At 43.7% G+C, this 13,062-nt stretch overlaps 1 protein-coding gene across 1 annotated transcript in view; it reads left to right on the top strand.

Moving 5' to 3' along the window:
* LOC104964544 (switch-associated protein 70-like) overlaps positions 1-12,076 on the top strand; it is a 22,782-nt gene extending 10,706 nt beyond the window's left edge. Inside the window, exons 2-4 of the mRNA XM_010793360.1 lie at positions 5,081-5,083; positions 9,778-9,944; positions 11,736-12,076. Of these exons, the coding sequence (XP_010791662.1) occupies positions 9,790-9,944; positions 11,736-12,051 (471 nt within the window). The 5' untranslated portion in view covers positions 5,081-5,083; positions 9,778-9,789 and the 3' untranslated portion in view covers positions 12,052-12,076. The remainder of the gene's footprint in view (positions 1-5,080; positions 5,084-9,777; positions 9,945-11,735) is intronic.
* The last annotated feature ends 986 nt before the right edge of the window (positions 12,077-13,062 follow it).

Raw genomic sequence — 13,062 nt, 5'->3', positions numbered from 1 at the left:
CAACAATAAAATATCGCCTAACTTACTCATTAATAATAAGCTTCAGAGTAAAGCGTCTTGAGTGGTTGCGGCATCTCTCGCGGAAAGAGAACATGTGAAACACTTACCACAGGTACGGTGTTTTAAATATGTATGCTGAGTACCCACGCCACCTCCTAACTCTGCCCTGACTATCAGAGTTGGCCCAGCAAGAACACACTAATGAGTACTCTCTCTATAGTCACTCCTTGGCGACGGCGCCTCGAGGGACGTAGAAGATGACTTCGGCAGGGGTTGTAGGCCCCCATCACACGCAGTCTGTCGCCCTACAAAGAGAGGAGCCGAGAGAGAGAGTGCGGCCAACTTCAGCAACGGGCGAGCCGGACGGTGACCAATCCGGTGTTGTCGTCTTATATCACTGCAGTCGACGAAAGTAAACTGGCAAAGGTAGACACGAGGGAGTCCTGAATAAGCGCATTTCTATCCTCAAGAGAGACTTTGTCATACATCAGACCGGCAGAAGTCACAAAGAGAGAGCAGTACCCCCCAGTTGAGTGTAGACGCCGAACTGCGCACGACCCTTGGATTCATAGCTATTCATGAAGACACACACGCATTGTGGCGCCCGGAGATGTAGAGACTCTACATGAGGTATATCACAAGCGCGACCCCCATTTTTTAATCGCCGAGTTAAAGCAACGAAGCAAGAGTTGGAAAATATAGAAAAAGAAATGACGACGACACACAGGGTGAGAGAACTTGTCTCAGGTACATAGTGCTCAGAAGACATCAAACTGAGACAACACAAATGATGCCGATGGTTTGCGATGTAGTCAGTACGGGCGTGGAGACTACTCCGGCCGGTCATAAAAGCCTCATCTAAAAGAGTAAAAGCGGCTGAAAAGTACAAAAACTATGACATATAACACATATAAACTAATAGCTCCACTTAACTGTTAGATGGCATTTTCAATACCGTTCATGTCAACTTCACGCCATAAAGTCGACAGTTGGAGTGGACGAAAGAAGTTCTCCACGATAACAACGGGTAATATCTTATTTATTTATCGTCGATTAATACATGCGACCAAGATATCGGACAACATTCATTCAATATATTGTCATAGCTCTTCGCAAAACTTTTCAGAGTTTTACGGGGCGTGGTTTGCAATTCGCCCAGCCAATCGAAATTGGTACTTTTTCTCCCCAGGATAGTCCCACCTCTCTAGCAGGCACTAAACATGGGGGTTAACATTTCTCTGAACTAAGTTCTCTTTTTGGTGTGAACGCAAAATTCCACGCACTAACAGAACTAAATGGGAAAAGTACGGGTAAAAGCACGGTGTGAAAGCCCCTAGTGAAACATGGTACTCTGATTAGGTTCCTGACCAAGTTTTCTAACACATAGTTAGCAATCGTGCAGGAATACATTTAAGAAATCCTCCCAACCCGGATCCAAACCATGTTGAAGGTCCTAAATGTGTTGATATTGTGCTAAAAGACAGTTCCCAGGAAAACATCTCTAGCAAGGAAAATAAATCGAGTTTGTTCTTGTTGTGCATTTGATTGAGTTAGCTGTGGCATTACAGTGTGACAAGAATATGGTATATAACTGTAACGTAATATACAGAAAAGGGTGTGTTATTGTCTGCTAAGGAAACCCTGTTCGGATGCTAACTGTAGACAAACGCACTTCAAGACATATTTTCGGGTTGAATAATAAAGATTTTGGGGCAAAAATAACGCCATCTCTGGAAAGAAAATGTAATCCGCTCCATCACATGTGTTTGAAGTGTGATTCTTCCAACTGTAAATGGTCATTATGATGGTGATAGTATTTAGAAAGTGTGGTGGAGATTATCAATGGAAGTAAATGGGGGTTCTGAACATTGTAACATAACTCATTGAGTATAGAAAGCTCTCATTAAACTCCATATGAATGCATTTAGAAACAGTGTTCATATTGTCGATGCCACTCAGCCTTACTTTTCTCTGGATGAGATCAAACTCTGTAGGAATGTTTTACAAACTGAGGACGTTTTGTATCAGACTGTGAATTAAAAGAAGTGGATTTTAAATAATAGGTGACCTTTAACTTCCCCTTCTTTTACTGTGTCTCCAATTATAACGTTTCCATTGGATCTTTTAAATAAAGCGTGTCCATCTTCCATTCCAGATTATACATTTGTATTCATTAAACAGCCACGAAATGACTCTTCATCACACCATGTTCCATTTGGCTGTACTGAAGTAAAACACAGATTGTATTTAACTTTAATAAACTAGAGGGAACATCTTGGAGTTTCTCCATTTTCTACTTTTCTGATGAATTCTCTGTAAACATTGTTGGTTCATTGTCAATAAACCAAGCGTGTGAAAAACCTCAGAACTCACATTTCTCATTTTTAAAGGTGGGGTATGTAATTTTGGAGAAACCAGCTCGAGTGCACTAGAATTTGAAAGTACACAACCGGAAAAAATCTGCCCCTTCCTTCAGACTTCCTCACAGAGTCCCTCCTCCAACACACATGAATGCGCACATGACCAATGAGGGCACGAGGTCAGTTTGTGCACAGATGGAAGAATGACAGGCTGACAGGCAGGTAGGCCATCCAGTTACTTTAGCCGGCTCAGATGATTGGTCGTGCTTTTTACAGTACCACGGCTTCCAGAGATGAGNACACACACACACACACACGCACACACCCCCCTTTTTGCGCTTTTTGAAATATGTGTAACGACTGTTAATATAAAACCCACAATGCTCAAACTTCATTACTTTTCCTAAAATTGGTATATTTGTTTATTTATTTATTTTGGGGCGTGGGGAATGAAGAGAAAACAAATATGAGCATTTTATGAGCATGGTATTTTGACCCCTCATATAAACATATGCATAATGCTGCGCTATACTTTGAGGCCACACGCCGTTGCCAAGCAACGCTTATTGTTTAGGTCATTTGAAAAGCGGGCAGTCATATAATTAACTAGAACTAGCTAGATCTGATAGATTTGGACATCAACGCGAGTGAAGTATAACGCGAGCGAGAGATCAGAGATCAGATCAGCTGCTGCTGACGGAGAACACACAGCTCTTCCGGATCACAGCTCCCCCGCTGTGACGGACCGTTGAGCGTTGAGGTTTTCTTGAGAGTTAGACCTAACACACTTAGCTAGTTTATCTACTCTGGAACTAGCTAAACTAGTTCTACATATATGCATTCTTTACTGTCGGGTCACTTATTACAGGTTCAGCGAGCTGCACGAGACTGATGGGCTGTCAGGAGAGGGAGAGGAAAAGAGAGCACCCCGTTNAATTTCAAAGACGGTAGCAGACACGCATGTGTTGACCGCCTATTTGTCTAGCGCCGAAACACACAACAACAAGTCCTCAATTGTGCCGGGGGCGGGGACCCGGGGACGGGGACGGACGGGGACGGGGACGGGGGCGGAGCTGGCATTCGCACTGCCAACATACGCCACGAAAAACGAGACGCGGCCTTTTTACCAAACCACGAACTTTACTTGGCCTAAAGGCTCTCGATTTCTACCCGACGAGGCGACGCCACACTTGTCCTTTGGGCCACGAAAAGTCGAGGTCGAGGCTTGGCCGGACTTGTGGCAAACCACACTTACTCCCATAGTCACGGAAGACAATCATAGGAACTATAACATTTGGTTGGTAGCCTTCGTGACGAGCCACCTCTACTTTGTCTCCTGTCTGGACGCAGAAGGAGTCCTCGCCTCCTTCTAGGAGTCCATCCGTCTCGATCGTGGGCGCGCTCGTCGCCGCGTCCGCAATGACCTTCTAGTCGTCTCTCCGACCACATTCTCCTCTGGCCGAACGAACCAGACCTCCCGGTCCGAGGTAACCGTCTAGTGTACCAGGGACTCTCTCTCCCTCTCCTCTCCTCCCCCCCCAATCACACAACGCAGTTACCAGGGACTCCTCACTCTCCTCCTCCCCCCCGCCCATACCTGGTTAAGAACGTGTTACTGATGAAAAAAAATGACAGCGATGAAATTGAAAATTAAAACTACTAGTTAAGAAAGAATGAAAATGAAACTCCTTGTAAAACTACGTCCTGAAAATGACATGTCTCATAAGGATGGTTGAGACCATGAAAATGAAATGCGAGTTCATGTTCCTAGACTTCATGAAAGATGAAATGAGTCTTGATTCTAGACGATGAAGATGAAGATGAGTCTTGTTCTAGAACTAAGTGAAAGATTGAAAATGAGAACCTAATCATTTTGGTCCATCCTTCATGAGTTCCTATGAAACAAAGACAAACTTCCAATTCGAAAAATGAAATTGAAAGTATGAGTTTCTCCATTCCTTGATCCTAGACTCAATGAGCGGTCATAGATAAGTGAAGTGTAGTTTTCCATTTTATTGTAGTTTCAGAGACTGATTATTGTAAATATGAAAATGAACTGCTTGTTCTAGACTTACATAGTCGATAGAAAGTATCATAATGAGAGTTCTGATGCAATGGTAGACTTCTTAGATGAAGAGGAGTAAATGATAGAAGGAGTTCATTTGTTACAGACTTCCAGTATAGTAAAGTGTATATATATGATTCTGTTCATAGTACGTATAGATGTGAGATAAATGAGTATTCATGTTGATTGTTTCCAAGCGTGTCAATGGAGAGAGGGGGGGGAGAGAAAGATGAGAGTGTGTGATCCGTTGTTCTTATACTGGTCAATCCTGTAGAGTGGAATAATATAGGGCGGGCGAGAGCCGCGAGGGAGAGAGAGGAGATTGGATATGATGTGGGAGAGACTGGTAATAGAGAATAAGATGCAGAGGGAAGCTGGTGAGAACGCAGGAAAGCAAGAATGTTTAGGTGGATGATAGCTATCGATTTATTAGAAGTTCATGTGAGTATATCTCAAATTACTGGGCGGAGAGACGGTGTGATAGTGCAAGCTACATATAGACAGTAAAGGAGGCGAGATCATTGTTCTTATGGTTTTACACATAGGTAGGGAGTAACTATACGTACTTAGCGCACGTGCAGACTGGCAAGTAAGAGTGGAATTACGAGGACTCGTAGAGAGGTGTTTTACAGAAGTAACTCATGTTATGTCAGAGATAGTCGTGTATGATAGAGTGTTAGGTATGAATTTCCATATTGAGAGAGTGGAGGGAAGAAAGCTACCGACGCCAAGCGAAGAGTTCTCTGTAAGTCATATGTTACTGTGCAAGACTTGTCGCACCGTGTGTACGTGCGTAGGAAGGTCCTTGAGAGTGGAAGTAAGTCATCAGGGCTACAATCACTTTTATACATGGGTTATGATTTATGGAGACAGGCAGCAAGGAGTCTAGAGAAGAGGCTCAGTTTGGTGGTTGGTCGCTAGAGGGGACTAGAGGAGTTGAGGATACAGGGAGTTATACGTTGCGTCGAGTATATGTGATACTCAGTGATATTACTTTGAGCAACAAGTTCCCGGCTGTTGTCGTTCGAAGACTCCCTTAAATGTATAAGTTGCCGTCGCTTTTTGTCCCACGCGCAGCCCGCATGTGGTGAGGTTGTTGCGGGGTATAGCGTGAGCGAGCGTTTGGAGAAGGTAAATGACGTTTGCGTTATATCTTGTGTGAGCTCTGTTACGAGCATCTCGGATAACAGGTGAATTTTATTATGGTCAGTTATGAACAGATGAAATAGATGAGCAGACTTATACACATGTTACATTGTTGAATCGTGCGTAAGGACACGGTTACCATTTGTCTATGTCTACATTGATCAGATAAAGTATTCAGTTAACAGCTGAAAATCTAACTCTTGACCTCAGGGGTCGTAGGTGTTGTTACGTTGATATGTCTGATTTTAGTAATTCTTGTCACGTCTTCTTTGTCTCATCTTATACAACCCCTTTGACTTTACAGAGGATGTAGATGGAGTTGTACTCTCGTCTGTGGCAGTGGTCCACTGAAGAGACCAGCTACCTACTGGGGATCTGCTCTTCTGAAGAGGTGCAGAGGAAGCTGGAGCACAATCGGCCATTGTTGTTACATTACATTACATTACATTTAGCTGACGCTTTTATCCAAAGCGACTTACAATAAGTGCATTCGACCAACAAGATACAAACTTGAAGAAAACAGAATCATATAAGTACATCAGGTTTCATAGAGTGCTACTCAACTGGCTTTAGATAAGCCAGTCCTTTATTAGTATATAAGTGCTTTGTTAATAGTTATATCGCTCGAAGTGGAGTCGATGTTGTTGTCGGTGTCAGCTGTGAGGGGTTTCCGCGCGGTCTGGCTTTTTGAAGCAGGCACGCAAACGGTTACGTCATGACACAAACGATGACGCAATAACAAGTCGGACTCTGGGCGGTATGAAAAGAGACGGAGCTAAACCGAAGAACCGGTTCTGAACCTGAAAAGCTCTAGGGAGCTTGAACCAGAGTTGCGTTGGTGTGAATGAGGTATGCATGCAGAACCCAACATGGCTGCAGTTTGCTCCCTGCATCTGAATACAGTTCAGAAATGCTACTGTAAGAATGTAAACAAAATGAGAAAAACCTATATATTATAAGTATTCTAACAGCTGAGGTCAGGGTGGTAGCAGACATTTGGTTAAGCTGTCCAACATGCAGCTTTCTCCTCCTGGAAACACAAATCAAATCCAGCCCAACCGGTTTATAAAACTCAGGAGAGGAAACTATTTTTATCAGACTAGAAAATAGATCAACAGAATAGTCTTTTGCTCATTTGCTTCTCAGGGCTCCCCGAACGCCAGAACTCCTTTAGGCGCTCTATTTATATTTATATTCCCCAGCATTGTGCCGGGGGTTCAGTTTGGATTCAGAAGACTGACTCCAGGCTTCCTGCAGAGCGGAAATTTACATTTGTTACAGCAGAAAAGAGCCAAAGAAAGCTCAATGTTACCTAAGAAGCATGCATAACATATGTATAAATGTATATGCATTGTGCCGGGGGCTCTTTGTGGAGTTCCTGACCCCAGACCTGCTGCTGTGTTTCAGGGACATGTTGGATCGCAGCCGCAGGACTCAGAGCGCTCACAGGATCAACGTCATGCTGCTCTGCATCGTGGTGGCCTTCGCTCTGTGCTGGCTGCCGCTCACCGTCTTCAACACTCTGTTCGACTGGCACCACCAGGCGCTGCCCGACTGCCAGCACAACGCCGTGTTCTCCGCCTGCCACCTCACCGCCATGGCCTCCACCTGCATCAACCCCGTGGTGTACGGCTTCCTCAACAGCAACTTCCAGAGGGAGCTGAAGGCGACGCTGCAGCGCTGCCGGTGTGGAGGCGGACCGGCCGAGGTCTACGAGAGCTTCCCTCTTTCCACGGTGGGCAGCGAGGGCACGACTAAAAACACCTCCATGAACAGGATGGGGTCCGTGTGCGTGCTGTCGCCAAAACTCGAGATCAGTTCGGCTATACGGAACAAAACAATACCGGCTAACACCTGAGGAAGAAGTTTGGCTGACACCTGAAACACTACGTTACTGTGCATAACTTTTGCAGATTGAAACTTCACTCCAGCCGGTTGTTGGGCATATTGAGGTCGACTGATGTAGCTTCACTTACAAAAGACAGGTACATAATGGTGTAAATGGACTCTGTTGAGGGACAAAAGAGCTACATGAACAGTCTGTTCGCTTAGCCCCGCCCCCCTTTTGGTAACCCTTGCTATAGCAACGATAACACATGAGAAAGCAGTTTGACTGAAACCTGAAATACTATATAATACTACTTATATAATATAACTTTACCGGCAGATTGAAACCTAACTCCGGCCGGTTGTTGGGCGGATTGTGGTCGACTGTTATAACTTTACTTACAACAGGTAAGAAAGGTACATAATCGTGTATTTATTTTTATAATGGGCAACAATAGCACTTGAGAAAGCAGTGAGGTTGACAGCTGAAATACCACTTCAACTGTACTGTGCATAACTTTACCGGTAGATTGTAATTCACTCCGGCCGGCTGTGGGCTCGACTGATGTAGCTTTGCTTAGAAAATACAGGTAAATAATCGTTTAAATGGACTCTGTTGATGGACAAGGAGAGAAAAAAACAAAAAAGTTGAAAGAACAGAATGACCGCTAAGCCCCGCCCCCTTTGGTAACCATTAGCCGCTTTCACACCAAGTACTTTCCCGTACTTAGTTCCCAGCACTTAGTACCCCAATGAAACTAAGAGCCGATCGTGTTCACACCGGAATAAGTCCCTGAGGGAGGATTAGGCAAATGAAGCCGCTGACGTCACTTCTTCTGCTTTGGGTTAACTGGCAGGCCGCAAACGACTTCACGGCGTATACTGCCACCCGAAGTCCCCGGCCGGAAGTCCCCGGAGTTGGGGACTGGCATTCTACTGAAGCCTTCCGAGTAAATCGCCAGAACGCCGACATCTCCACCGCTCCCATGTTTTCTTTTGTGTTGCCATACGTTAGTCTCTCTGCGTTTGTGCGCTGGGCTAATGCTAATAATGCTGATGCGAGGATAATAAAATGGCGGCTTAACAACACTTTTTTGGAGTTTTACGGGGCGTGGTTTGCAATTCGCCCAGCCAATCAGACATAGGAACCTTTTTCTCCCACGAAAGTCCCTGCTCTCTAGCAGGGACGGAAAAGGGGGTGGAAAGGTTCTGATGAACTAATTGTAGTTCCGGCTCTTTTTGGTGTGAACGCGACATTTCGGAACTATATCGGAACTAAAGTGGGAAAAGTACTGCGGTGTGAACGCGGCTAATGTCACCACAATAAAAGCATCTATACTGCGCCTCACTGCCTCTACTGATAACATATTGACATGCTCAGTGCACTCTGATGTGCTGTTTACACGAGAACACCTCTGCTGCTCTACTGCTACTGCCCATGCTACAGATGTTAGTGCAAAATCTACAGCTCCTCTACCACAACCATCAACAACAAGTGGACATGGAGAATTACATGAACTACATGCGGCTAAATCCACCGCGGAGAATAAACAGAAGGGCAACCATGGCAACCGCGCTCGGGGGTCTTCTTCGCTGCTTTTGGTGTATTTTGTGGTGCAACTTACAGGCCCGGCATATGTACTACAGCGTTTCCAGCGGGTCGAGCGGTCTCGTGTGAACAGACACGTTAATTGAGCCGTATCCGTGTGAACTAAATACTTTTTTGATATTGAATTCGGTTAGGTTGCGTTTCCGTGTAAATGGGGGTTTATCTTCGATCAGTTTTTTTCAGGAAGTCACAACTTCAACACTTTTACTTTTATGAGTGAAAGTGTTACATGAATGTATGCAATGCACTAAATCTAACTTTGAGAGGGTTTAACATACTGTATATAGATTTAAATCAAATTATTTTTTTCATTAGAAAAAGATTAGTTCAATATTAAAAATAAACTAATTGTAAAAAATGGCCATTACAAATATTCATCTGGAACCAAAAAACAAGTTGAATAGATATAGATAACTAAAATTGCAGTAAAATGAAATGACAAAAAGCGAAATCCACCTTTTTAGAAGCTGAAGGTAGTCAATATTTGATACTTTTAGTTGATAATAAGTACCTAAAATTATACATTTATAATTAAAATAACTGATGAAGTAAATGTTCATCTCTGTGAGTAGCATAAAAGTCAGTCCAGTCAAGATTCAAGCGATATGCTGATAAACCACAGGCAAGAACACTTTTGAGTGCACAGAGAACACGTCTATTACCTAAATTAGGTCTGAACCCATCACTGGGAGGGGAAGGTATGTATTCCTTATGGACTACTCGTTAAACAAAAGTCAGGAGTGTTGACAGTGTTTGTCGTGCTTCCACAGGTCCGGCAGCAGATGGAGGAGCAGGTGGCGCAGAAGTCCGAGGAGCTGGAGCAGTACCTGCAGCGGGTCAAAGAGATGGAGGGCATGTACGGCCAGCTGGAGGACGCTCTGGAGGACGAGAGGAGAGCGCGGCAGGACGAGGAGGCCGTCCGCAGGCTGCAGGCACGGTCAGTCAACAGCGAGGAGAGAGAGTTATTATTATTAGAGTCCGTTGATAGAACAGCCCGTGCACAAAGTTATTCTGCAACTAAGCAAAAATATCAGGGGTTGTTTTAACGAGGAGGCCGTCCACAGGCTGCAGGCACGTTCGGTCAAAAATGCGGTTTTGAAATAAGGGAATTTCCTTATTACATTCAAAAACGTCACTGTCAACTTTGAGAATCTGGGATGGACGTTTCTCCCTATTCATAGACCAAGGAATGTACCTAGAGAAACATGGAGGGATAATTCATGAGAATCGTTGGTTGCAACCCTACATTGAACTCACTTAACATCATAAAATGCATCATATAACCAAACAGCCCTCATAAAAGTGTGTTAGTTCACAAGCACAAACAAAACCATCAGTCGTATGAATGCTAGTTACATTACATGTCCCTTTTATCCAAAGCGACTTCCATACTCAATACTGTGGACAATCCCCACAGGAGCAATTTGGGGTGAAGTGTCTCAGGGACACAACGACATGCTGACTGCAGTGGGGTTTGAACCTGCGCCACACGCCTCCCTCCCTAGTTGCCTTCTTTTACCAGGTGGTTGAATTGGTCCACCTCAGATTTAGGTTGTATTTTACATCATGATCACTTACTAGTTTCTCTTAACCGAAATCACATGGACTGATTCTGCTCCTCTCTTTCTCACACAGCCAGACATTGTACTTCCCTCCCCTCCTCCTCCCCTCCTCCTCCTCCCTCCTCCTTCTCTGCTGACATTTGCTTTCCACCTCACGTTTGACTAACCAGTAGTGAGCATGTCAGCAGCATACTGACCACACTGTTCAAATTAAACTGCTGGGTCACAAAGACAGCTATCAGTTTTTAATCATTAGTCAGCTATGTACTGCTGTTATTCATAGAGGAAAGGTTAAAGTTCAGTTACTTGTGTTTAGACATTTAGTAAACCGTTTAGCAACCTTTATTCCACAGTAATATGTAAATCATTATAATGCCAAAGGAAACTTGGAGTGTTTTGTCACCACTGTAGCTCCTGTGTGCAAGATGCAACTTCCAAATGGGGAAGCCTAATGTTTCATATTAATAAACAACAGTGACTTCATTTTGGTTTCATCTAATCTTCGACTGCCTTCTGTATATAATGTCTTAAGAATATAAACAATGCAAGTTACATTTACCCAACAATTTAGTTCACAATTGCACTACAGCGCCACCTGCTGTCGAACAACACCCTCCACCTTTCTGTTGATTTATATGCAAGTTGCTTAATTTCTTTTAGACTGAGGAAACTTTGTTACATCCTGTTTCACATATTTTAGATTAAGATCATTCATTACTTTGCACTTTTATAACCTATGAGAAATGGTTAGAACATTTCCAACACTTTAGTTACAAATACATAAGAGTATATATTGATGGTGGGAATTGCAAATGTTGCTAATGTGTAGCAACTAATGCCTACAAACTATGATCAGGATCCAGTTGATTATGAACGTTTCACATAGGACAAATGTGATGGATTGTATTGGTGCATACTGTAGACATAGTAAGACAACATAACAAATAAAAGCAAGGGAAGATACATTTAGAAAAAAGAATATAAACATTTGCACAATTAATCTTTATTTTCTAAAAGGTTTGTTTTCTGTTCTAAGTGCATGCATGCACACATTATGCTCAGTTTAGGTTATAATATGCTTTAGAAAGTGTTTAATGTGACACTGCAGGGCTCAGCTGGAAACATAACTTATATACTGACCAATGTTTGATGTGTGTGTGGAGCAGGTTGCTGGAGGAGGAGGCCGTAAAGAGGGCGGAGCTGGAGGAGTTTCACCTGCAGCAGCAGCGCGCCATCGCAGAGACGAAGGCTGAGAAGCAGGAGCTGGAGAGGGAGCGTCTGATCAAAGAGAACGAGCTGCAGGCCGCCATGAAGCAGCTGGACCAGCTGGAGGAGGACAGGCAGGGCGCGCTGGAGCAGTACCAGGTCAGAGAGATGTGGATTACACTATGGCTCAGTAGGAAACTGCAGGAAATAGCAGACAGAAAAAAAGTTATGAGCAGTTCCTCCCCACCCATCACTTACTTATTTGGAGAACAATAGTTATTTAGTAGAGCCGCATTAAAAAGTTTGAAGCTTCATTCATAGTAGCCTATTGATTCATAAATGCTGTGCAGCTTTTTGATGTGTTTCATTTTGTTTGTTTCTGCACAGTTGCATTATTTATTCATTTTAGTAATCTACCATTTGTAGAATGTATACCAGGGGTGACTGTGTAGGATTGTTTGGTACAAACATCACATTGAGTGAAAACCCCCCCAAGCTATTTTCATTAAATGCCAAATCCAAAATGTACCACACTCAAAGGACCGCCCTAAAAGTACAATTTATTTATTTTTGAGAAAAAGCCAAGATTGTAGATTGTGTTTAAGGTTCTGCAGTTATACTAATTTGAGTACCTGTAGATTACATCGAGCTATACTGAACAACAATAATAATAATAAATGGGATTTATATAGCGCTTTTCTAGACCCAAAGACGCTTTACATTATGAGTCAGGTCGACAAACAAAACAAGAACAAAAACACAAACAAAAACAAAACAAAAACAGAAAAGCAGTCAGGAGGATGTTGGTTCAGAGGGGGGAGGGGTGGGTTTAAGGATAAGCAGAGTTGAAGAGGTGGGTTTTGAGACGGGACTGGAACAGGGTGAGGGAATCAGACTCACGGAGGTCTTGGGGGAGGGAGTTCCAGAGCTTCGGGGCTGCCACAGAGAAGGCTCTGTCCCCGAAGCTCCGGAGTTTGGCCTTGGGGATTGAGAGCAAACCGGCTGAGGTGGATCTGAGGGACCGGGGTGGTTGGTAGAGGATGAGGAGGTCAGTGAGGTAGGGGGGGGCCAGATGGTGGAGGGCTTTATAGGTGAGGACCAGGAGTTTGTAGTGAATGCGGTGTGAGACGGGAAGCCAGTGGAGTTCTTTGAGGACCGGGGTGATTTGTTATGCTCATACTTTTACCTAATCGTTTGCTTTAATATGCAGTATATTTTTTGTATATTTTTGTGTTTGCTTACTCCTGCTCCCTTTCGGTCACATACTGTATGATTTATTATTATTAT

Source organism: Notothenia coriiceps, unplaced genomic scaffold (assembly GCF_000735185.1).
Source record: "Notothenia coriiceps isolate Sejong01 unplaced genomic scaffold, NC01 NC01_scaffold00037244, whole genome shotgun sequence".
Lineage (NCBI taxonomy): Eukaryota > Metazoa > Chordata > Actinopteri > Perciformes > Nototheniidae > Notothenia > Notothenia coriiceps.
Note: the sequence above shows the minus strand (reverse complement) of the source record. Positions and strands in the feature narration are given on the sequence as shown.